Consider the following 10,481-nt stretch of genomic DNA (forward strand, 5'->3'; position numbering starts at 1 on the left):
TCCTGTGTTTTTTTTTTTTTTTTTTTTTTTTTTTTTTTTTTTTTTTTTTTTTTTTTTTTTTTTTTTTTTTTTTTTTTTTTGCCAGGAATAACTGTTTAACATTGCTTACTCTTGGGTTCCCCAGACATTCAATGCCAATCATTTTACCCATCTACCGTGACCAACATTGGGCATCTCAGCCCATGACAGAGACTTATATCAGCACTACCTTGTCTAAATGCCAACTGGCCCTAATGATCCTCTGATAACCCTGCTATGGGATGGATTTCTGGTACATTGCAGTGTTGATCACTGATCCCAAAGATGGCAGCTATAACAAACATGTTTCCAAGTTCTTAGATACTGTCTTCTGGAGGCAGAGGAAAGTCACGGAATTCATTTACCCTCTTCCACCCTTGAACACACTGAATGGAAGAAACTCTGGTCTTTTCCCCAGGACATTCCTAATCCAAAAGAGTCAAGTCTTGAAGTCTTGGCCTTTCTTCTTCCCCATCCAAATCACCAGCCACTAAAAATAAAAAGGCTCTAAAAAGTAAACAGAAGTACATTAAATGCAAACAAGCAGTCACAGCACTAGGGATCTGTAGAAGGTATTTGTTTTTAACCCAAGTCAGACTTGTCATCAAATGATACTTATTTTACAGAAGATTTTTATATATGATTACATTCATTATCCTTATTTAGCATGATCCAGTTATATAACTCTTGAGCATACAGCCAAAGTAGCTATGTATTGTACTACAGAGGTAACTTGCTCATTCATGTTCATTGCTGCTCTATTCACAACCTCCAAGAAATAAATAAAAACAAAACAGATGCCTATCAACTGATAAGTGGATAATGACGATGTGGTAAATTTACCCAATTGAATATTATTCAAGTGTCAAAAAATAAAATAATGAAATTCACAGGTAAATGGATGGGAACTGAAAAACACTATACTGAATGAGATAACCCAGACCCAGAAAAGCAAAATGCCACATGGCCTTTTCATGTGTGGATGGTAGCTTTGAATATTTTTTCTTTAAAATTATCTTTACACGATCAAAATAAAATTACACAACTTCTTCAATTTCCTTTCCTTTCATCAACATCTCCTATGTGCCTTCTCACTCTATAATTGCTTGCCTCTTTTTAAATTACTTTTGTGTGAGTGTGTGCGCGCGCACACACAAACACACACACACACTATTGAATCTACTTAGCTTTGCTTATATGTGCTGCATGTGTCCAGGACTGACCACATTGGATTAGACCTATGAGGGAGGTCAGCCCTGAAGGCAACTGATGCTCCTTCTTTCAATTGGCCAGTGACCACCTGAAGCTCTTTACCTCAGGGTGTGACCAAGTGAAACTCCCCTCATCCCCACTGGCATGTCAACTGGTGTTGCCATCATGCTGGTCTTCTCATTCAGGCAATCATATTATTGAGAAAATACTCCTGGCTGCCTTTTCCCTCTCATTTCTAGGGGATTCAATCTATTCATATACTCACAGGGCTTCTGGCTCTTAGAATCTTTCAACTCTCTCTTCCACAAGTTTCCCTGAGCCTTAGGTTTAGCAATTGTGCTGCAAAAGTATCAGCTGAGATAGGCATCCTGTAGTTACCTGTTTTCTGCATTTCTGCCAGTTGTGAATCTTTAATGGTCTCCATCTGTTGTACGATGGAGCTTCTTTGACACTTACCTGTGGATAAGGTAAGGATTTAGAAAACAGTCATAAATTATATTGCTTTAGGAGCTTGGCAGTAGTAGGGTCTCCTCTTGGGTCTATAACTTCTCCAGAAAATAGGCAATTTATGTCCCCGAGCATAAATTCCTTCCCACTGACTGGGCCTTGTGTCCATTTAAACAGTTATTGCTTACCCACCAGATAAAAGCACTGCCATTTCACCGTTCTGGGTATCTTGCCAGTCTAGTCACTGGGTGGGACAACTTATTGTTCCTCTACCTTGGCAGCTTACATAGAAACTTCTGAGACTATTAAAACCACTCTTCTGGGAAGAGGCTTCCAGGTGAGCCCCAGCTTGACTGTTCCAAGCCCTGTGTACAAAACTCATTGTGCCTTCAGAAACAGGGTCTTACCTTTAAATTCTGGGAGGCAGCTAAAAGTAATGGTAATGGCCTATATTGTTTTGGGGGATAGTCTCTTGGTCTTCCCTGACCAACAACTCAAGGAAACATTTCTCATATGTGGCACTGGGGTAGTTTTATTTAGGGATTCCATGGGCTTTGGGGAGAAGCATTATCACCAAGTAGTACAACTATTTCTCTCTCTCTCTCTCTCTCTCTCTCTCTCTCTCTCTCTCTCTCTCTCTCTCACACACACACACACACCCACACACACACACACACCTCAAAAGTGCATTTCACATAGAGCCACTATAATCAGAGGTCTAGATGAAAAATTAATTTGATCTAGCATGGACAGGAAGAAGGAATTGGGAGGACCAGAATCCTTAAGTATTAGCACATTGCCAGGGTGGAGGGAAACTTAGGAATGAAGGGTGAAGAGGCCTTCTGGGATGGCTCATCCATCTCTTCTGTCCAAACACTCCCATACCATGCAAACACATTCCTAGATGGGAGCAGGCAGTCTGAGCCCAGTGGAGAGCGGTGGATGAGGAACATCCAGTCATGACCTGTGACAAAGTCATGTGGGCGTTGGAAGGCAGTCCTCCATGCCCAAGCCCTGTCTCACAGGCTTAAGAGCAGGATAAAAAGACGTGACCAGAATGCTTCCATCCACTCACATCTGGAGGTGTCTACAGAGTCTGTACTGCGTATCACCCAGGTAAGTGTCCCAAGCACGGGAGCAGGTAATTCTCCAGGATGGCCAGGTCAGAGCAGGAGGGAGGCTGCACAGGCTGCAAGAAGCATGAATTGTGATGAGAGAAAAGTAGGGGCGAGGTGGTATTTCAAAGTAGAGAATGAGGTAGAATCTGAGAGTATTTGGAGAGATGTGCTACATTTTGAAAGAGACTAAATTATTTTCTGTTGTTTGCTGTGTCCCTCTGGTTTTGAGGAATGTGGGCCACTTGATTATGCAGAGGACGCTGGAATGCAGTTTTGAAAGTCAGTCAGTCATGTTCATTTTTGGAAATGATGCACTGAGGACCCTGGTATTAGGGGAAGAAAAAAGAGCCACTTGATTAGTCAACAGGAAGACACTGTGGGAGCCTTGTGCAGGAGCCAGCAGGTCCGGAAAGGGCTCCACGGGCTGCCTGGGGACCAGACAGGGACAGCAGCCGCACTTCTCTTCAGTTTCTTCATGTATAAACTGAAGGTTACAAATCCATCTCAAGGACCTTTTGTAATGGTAAACAGCTGTGGTGCCATTCCCTGAGGGGCGAAGTGGACCACAGGGGCAGCAGGTTCCAGGCAGGGAGCCTGGCTGGGTGGGAAACCTCTGCAGGTCAGCTGGTCCCACAAGGAGCCCTGGCGGATGAGAGACAGAGACAGATAGGCACTCCATGCAGAGAGAGGGTTTGGGTATGGGTTATTCAGTGAGTTATGAGAGGAAAGGGAAGGGGACGGGGAGGAGGGGGGGACGAGGAGAATCTACCTCTTTGGGAGAGAGAGCCTGCAGGCTGGAAGAAGAAGGAAGAGCTGCTTGCCTAGGCAGAAGGGGAAGAGAAGTGGGCGGGACTTTCTCTTAAAGGGACAGGACAGACCATTACATCTTTTGCACTTATAGCTTGCTACATTTCTGCAAAATCAAGTATTTCTGAAATTCCTCCAAAGGGAATGCCTTTGTTCTTTTCTAAAATAGCTTTTCACCTCTAAACTGACCTGAGTGTTTTCAGGGGTCTGGGTGATATGACAGAGTGAGCTCATTGATTAGACACTCAGGAGATTCTAAATGTAATGATCCGTCCTATCCCTTTAAGAGACAAGCCAAGCCTCCCCACCTCCACCAAGGCAATCTGATCTTCAGCTTCCAGCCTGAGTCCCTTCCTTTACCTTCTCCCTCTCCAAGAGGCAGCTTTTGTCTCTCCCCACTTCTCCCCTTCCCCCTCTCTGTTTCTCTGTCTCTCTCTGTCTCTGTCGCCCTCTCTCTCTTCTTCTCTTCTCCCTTCTCCCCTTCCTTTCCATAACCCACTAAATACATATCCAATCTCACTCTGCATGGCATGCCTATCTGTCTGACTCTTGCCCTCCGAGTGGCTCCCTATCTAGGACCATCTGCCTTCAGAGACCTGTAGAGTGGTCTTGTGGTATGCTCATCTGTCTGTCTCTCTTCCGCAGCATTTTCACTTAATCCATTACACTAATGATCAACTTTCTGGGTATATTTGGAGACTGTGTTGCTTAACTGATTCTAAATGGAATTTGGTGAGAGACACTGAAACAAAGCACCCAGTAAATGGTGAAGGTGGTGAATACCTCATATGCGCTCTTCCTGTGTCTGATCGCAAGACTCACGAGGGGACTAGAAATGAAACTGAAAAGACAATACTGGACAAGGTGGTCTTGGAACTTGGATCTGACTTTTGTGTAACTCTCCCACAGCTCCCGAGCACTCACCAGTCAAGATGTCCTGCCAGCAGAGCCAGCAACAGTGCCAGCCCCCTCCCAAGTGTGCCCCCAAGTGCCCTCCCAAGTGCCAGACCCCAAAGTGCCCCCCAAAGTGTCCTCCTAAGTGCCCCCCCAAGTGCCCTCCTGTCTCTTCCTGCTGCAGTCTGGGTTCTGGGGGCTGCTGTGGCTCCAGCTCTGGGGGCTGCTGTGGTTCAAGCTCCGGAGGCTGCTGCAGCTCTGGTGGTGGTGGCTGCTGCCTGAGCCACCACAGGCCCCGCAGATCTTTCCGTCGCCATCGTCACAGCTCTGGATGCGGTAGCAGTGGTGGCAGCAGTGGCTGCTGTGGCAGCAGCGGGGGCAGCAGTGGCTGCTGTGGCAGCAGCGGGGGCAGCAGTGGATGCTGTGGCGGCAGCAGTGGTGGCAGCAGCCAGCAGTCTGGGGGCTGCTGTTGACCTGGGCTGTGAGAACACTTGAAGCTGTGCAGGAGGAAACCATGTTCAGAAGACCTAGCCCCACCTGCTATTCTGCCTTCTCCTCCTGTCCTCCATCTCGAGGTCACTACAGTACTGAAGTTTAACTGTGGAGTTTCTAAATTTGTTCCTATATTGCTTCCTCCCTTCTGGGTTTCAGAGAAATAAAGCCTTTCCCCCCATGGTCCTCACCAGACTCTTGTTTGTTTTGCAACCCCAGCAGTCTATCTTGGCAACTATGGGTGAGGAGTGCCCTGAAAGCATTTTGTATGCCAAAATGACAAGGGTGGGGACCCTCTCCTTACTTGGGAAAATCTATATCGGGGAAATCTATGTTTTAAAATGGGTAATTTCTTCCAGGGTTGGATAAGAAACCACATAATTATCACTCTGGAGGTGAAAGATTGTCTCTGTTGTTCTTTCCCAGTCCCCAGGGCCTAAGACATTCTTATGGAGACTGACAGATCCTTCATGGCCCAGGGCTCAAGTATGAGGTTGTGAGGTCATTGTAAACTTCTCTGGTCTTTCCCTTTTGGGTCTCTGATCAGTTCTTTCAGGTAGGCTCATGTTTTATTTCTCCAGTGACAGTTTTTACAGTTGAGTATATGTTAAAGGCCTGCTTGCACATAAAAGCTAGGTCCTTTGTGTGGTTTAGTCAAGGAGGTGAGGCCTCCAGCTGGCTCACAACAGAAACGCCCAGGATTTGGAACTTTCCCAATCTCTTCAGTATCCTTGGGTGTTAGGTCTTTGTAGTAGTTGTCATTTATTTGAACCATTGGTGCCTTTACACAGACCCACTTCTATAAGAGTGAAGAGTTGGTCAGGTGTCATCTCTCCAACCTTTATTCCAAGCTTTCTTTGAAGGGTCTCCAATATTCTGTCAGAACCTCGAAGCATACAAGGTGTAGTAGTGCAGACCTGAATGTGGTACTTTCCAACTGGCTTTCGATTATACATTGTATAATATGTTGCTACTTCATGTACTCTCATTGGAAGTACATGTAAAACTTCTGCCACCTTGTTCATAGCAGATATGGGCAACCATCCATTCTGCCTTGGGCTAGATCCAGGACTGGAAGCACAGCTGCTGCTTTCTGCCCTTCTGGGTAGTTTTTCACTATTGCCTCTATCCTCTTATAGTTTTCTGGTGTGAAATCAAATGGAGTATCTGGGTTATTCTCAGGAGTATCTCTATGCACAAATAAGGCTCCTCCGGCCCCATTTTGAACAGCTGTCTTATGCAAATTCCTTATATGTCTTACCCACTGAGCCACCGCTCAGTTGCCCTGGCCCAAAGTGCCAAGAAAAACATGGTGGACACAAAGTTCTTCAATCCTGACTGCTCTAGGCTGATTCCAGAGGAACGGGACTGGCCTCTGATCAGTTCTTGACCCAGTGTTAAGCAAAGGTGACTTGTCAGGGTCCAGCCTTGACTGTCCCTACGTTCCAGGGTAGGGTGTGTTGATCAAAAGTGTTGGGCAGAAGAAACAGATACAAAAGAAACACAGAGACATAGGACAGTACTGGGAGGGCAATCCAGTGAATATTGAATGTGCACACATTTATTTCTTATTATCTTTTAATATCCCAATTGACAAGAGGGAAAGAAAACAAAAGACTTTTTTTTTTAAATCATGGTGCAAAGAACAAGCAAAGTGATTACCATCTTAATACCCCAAACACCAAGTAACCACACCCTAGGTCAAGATATCCTTGTCAGTAGCCAAACCTTAAGTCAAACCGCTTGTCATTAAGGAACAAGAATAGGCCTGAACTCTCTTTTAGTCAGGGTGGAATGGACCGACTTCTGTGGCCCCTACAAAGACTGGATGTGAGTTATTTTTCTCCCTCTTTCATGAAAATCCCTCCTTCTCCAAAAGAGAATTCCCCACAACTCCCATCTGTTTTGGAGGCCAGGATCCTGATGTTATCTGAACAATATAAGCAGCTCCTGACACTTCTGTGATTATCACTCCCTGTTTCAAACTCAGGGTACAGTGTTTCCAGAGAATGGTCCAGAAGGATGGGATGGGACATTCAGCTCCTCATTCTCTGAAGACCACACCTTGTCCTGTTCTCCACATTCTTATCGTGAATTGTTACAAGGGCTGCCACTGACTGGCTAATCCCAAACAAGCAGGTTCATGAGCCACAGGTCCCTCATTGTGCACCATTCATGTCTGTGAAGACAAGACCACCTCCAGTCTATTCTTCAAGATCAAAACAGAGGCCAGAGAGGCTTAGAGTTATCAAGGTATCTGCCATGGCTGACCTATGCTGTCAGGATATCTGCCATGGCTCACCTATGCCAGCCCTTCCATGTGGAGGCAGAGGAACCACATGCCTGCTGTTGCACTTGAGTAAGCATAATTGAGGATCTTAATCAGTCTTTTAGATTCCTTTCCTGCTCTTTGCTTCCTGGAAACCGGAGGATAGTACTTCCTTTATGCAGATCCAATCAGATAAAGAGGGTTGTTTTAAAGTCCTTATGACCTCTCCAGCAAAGTGCAAATCCTTCAGGTGCCAAAACTAGATCTTATTCCTGAAAAAATACAACAGAGGCAAAGTGAGTAGATAGATTACCCAGAAAGAGACCCATCATGTAAAATAGTATCAAATACATTAACTAGGGCATTGTGTCATAGAGTTGCTTAATAAATTAAACTTAAAAAATTCATACAATATATTATGGTGACACTTCTGGGTCCATGGTCCAGCTGCAGCTGGGGTCTATGTTGATGTCTGTGGCCTGTATCACCTCAAGAGGCCTTAGGAACCATGAGAAATGAAATCAGAGGGACATGCTGAATCAGTTCCACCCTTCAATGCCCTGGGAAAGCTTTGCCACTTGCCCACTAGAGAAAGAGATTTGGCCCTGACCTTCAAGGAACCCCCATCCCTCACCACAGGAGAGGCTGAACCAACCCTGAGGGCATGCACATAGGGGAACTGACTCTGCCCCCTTGCCTGAGGCAGTGGGCAGCTGTGGCCCAGAATGACCAGGCTCACAGCTGGGCCTTGGGTTGACTCCTAGCATTTACCTTCTCTAGGACTTGCTGGAGCTCCTGAGGATTGGACCTGTGGAACAATATCTGCAAGATTTCCAAGACTGGGGGGCACCATAAGATATCCCAGAGAAGGTCACAGGATATCCCAGTTCTGGTGAGGATCCAGTGAGGATGGTGTACCAGAAACCAAGAGGCCTTGAACCAGACCAGTGACTCATTGCAGTGAGCATTTGACAGTAGAACTGATGGGGAAAAGGTCACACTGTATGGTACACTGCTCGGAATGACACCAGGAAGAATAAAGAGGTACTGGGAAGGCAGGAGAAGGAGAAACAAAGAAATTTTTGTACTATTGTTGTTGTTGTTGTAACTTTGTTTGCTTTCTTACTGTTTTATTTTCTTTTGTGGAGGGGCATAACAGGGATAGGCGAGGATATGGGGGATCAGGATGTAAGCAGAATTGGAGTGCATGATGTGAAACTCCCAGAGAGTCAATAAGGAATTCAAATTTTAAAAAGGAAAAACAATACATTACCTAAAAATAGTTTCCAGTAAAGAATGGAATTTTAAAGTAATCAAAACACAGGACTCAGCCGGTAAAAACTGTTTGTTGGGGTCCAGGGGGAGGTTGCGTAAAGATGGGATCACCACCAAGTCTAATAAACCAGAAGCAAACTTTTTTTTCCAGAAACCATATCCCAGGAAAACCAGAAGCAAACTTAAAAATGAAAAATTAAAAAAAAAATAATAAAAAAAAAAACACCGCGGGGCACAGAAGCTTATCAGCTAGCTGAGACCACAGCCAGAGATGGCTATGGTAAAAGGTTAGTTTCAGAATCCACCTTTTATAGTTAGGGCACCAAGCATTAGGTTTGAACAAAGGAAGTTTTATGATCTTTCCCTGACCCATATGTCAACATAGACCCTAAGGAGGGGAGTGAGTTTAATGTCCCCTCCTGCCCCAGTCAGTATTATCCCACTCTGTAGCAGACTATCTGCTGTGGCCTCTCCACCCTCTGAAACCATCCTGGGAACTAAACATCCTGGTGGAACACTAAGCTTTCCTCCCTCCTGTGGACTCCTTCAGCATCCTCCTCCTAACCAATTCTAATTCAGTTCTCAATACCTACAAACACTGGTTTTACCCAGAACTACCAGTAGCTAAACCTACCAGGATCCCAGAAAAAATCTCTACCAGGAAACACACAGCTACGACACCCTCCAATGAGCCAGGAAGGGAAACAAAAAACAATGAGCGAGATATCCATCTAACAAAGACAAGACCAGATATCAGTACCTAGAATACAACCATTCCAGATGCCTCGATGGCAGCGTAAAAACACATTCAACAACAGCCAGGACAATGTGTCTCCACTAGAGACACCAAACCACAGTAGGCCCTGAGAATTACAACATAGCTGAAGAATGAGGAAAAGAGCTCATTTTCTTTATGAATATGATAAATGTCCTTAAAGAGATAATGAATAAATCCCTAAGAAAAAAACCTATGAAAACACAAACTAACAGATGAAGGAAATGAATAAAATAGTTTATGACCTGAAAGTAGAAATAGGGTCAATAAAAGAAACCCAAACTGGGAAATCTGGAAATGAAAATTTAGGAACTTAAACGGGAATATTAGAGGTAAGTCTTACCATCAAACAATAGAAGAGAGAACCTTAGGTATTAACGACATAATAAAAGAAATGGATAATGTCATAGAAAATGTTAAAGGTAACAATATCCTGGCCCCAAACACCTAGAAAATGTGAGACACCATGTGAAGACCAAATGTGGCAATGATAGCAATCATGGAAGAAGAAGAAGAAATCTTGTCAGAGACACAGAAAATGTTTTCAATAAAATCATAGAAGAAAATTTTCCTAGCATAAAGATGCCTATCAAGGTATAAGAAGCTTATAGGACATTAAATAAACTGGACCAGAAAAGAAGTTCCCTCAGCACATAATAATCAAGAAAAGATACTCCCATCAGCATATAATAATCAAAACACTAAACATACAGCATAAAGAAGGAACATTGAAAGTTTAAAGAGATTAAGACCAAGAAACCTACACATGCAGATCTAACATAACACCTGAATTCTCAACAGAGACTTTAAAAACCAGAAGGGCCTGGAAAATATCCTATAAACTCTAATAGATCACACATTTCAGCCCAGACTACTACTATACCAAGCCAAACTTTCAGTTACAATAGATGGAGAAAATAAGGTATCCCATGATGAAACCAAATTTAGACAGTATCCGTCTACAAATCCAACATTACAAAAGATACTAGAAGAAAAACTTCAACCTAAAAATGTTAAACTCACCCAAGAAAATACAGGGAATAAGGAATCTCAGAGCGGCAAACCAAATGAGGGGAAATATATACATATATACACACCACCACCACATCCACCACTACCACCATCACAGCAAAATAACAGTACTCAGTAAAAACTGTTAATTGATATCATTAAA

The 10,481-nt window shown here is 44.0% G+C and overlaps 1 protein-coding gene and 1 pseudogene across 1 annotated transcript; one reads left to right on the forward strand and one right to left on the reverse strand.

Annotated features, from left to right (window-relative positions):
- The first annotated feature begins 2,644 nt into the window (after window positions 1–2,644).
- Window positions 2,645–5,141, forward strand: LOC126492790 (late cornified envelope protein 1C-like). The gene is made up of 2 exons (XM_050129368.1): window positions 2,645–2,793; window positions 4,512–5,141. Exon 2 carries the CDS (start codon window positions 4,535–4,537, stop codon window positions 4,967–4,969), a length of 435 nt encoding a protein of 144 aa, XP_049985325.1. The 5' UTR covers window positions 2,645–2,793; window positions 4,512–4,534; the 3' UTR covers window positions 4,970–5,141.
- A 454-nt stretch (window positions 5,142–5,595) lies between these two features.
- LOC126492777 (NADH dehydrogenase [ubiquinone] flavoprotein 2, mitochondrial-like) lies at window positions 5,596–6,299 on the reverse strand (annotated as a pseudogene).
- Window positions 6,300–10,481: the final 4,182 nt, after the last annotated feature.

The sequence above is a fragment of the Alexandromys fortis genome, unplaced genomic scaffold (genome assembly GCF_014885135.2).
Source record: "Alexandromys fortis isolate MF-2015 unplaced genomic scaffold, M_Fortis_MF-2015_v1.1 scaffold_299, whole genome shotgun sequence".
NCBI classification, from domain to species: domain Eukaryota; kingdom Metazoa; phylum Chordata; class Mammalia; order Rodentia; family Cricetidae; genus Alexandromys; species Alexandromys fortis.

Bases quoted from the DNA above. Each gene is read 5' to 3' on its own strand.
- LOC126492790 (XM_050129368.1), top strand. From the start codon at position 4,535: ATGTCCTGCCAGCAGAGCCAGCAACAGTGCCAGCCCCCTCCCAAGTGT.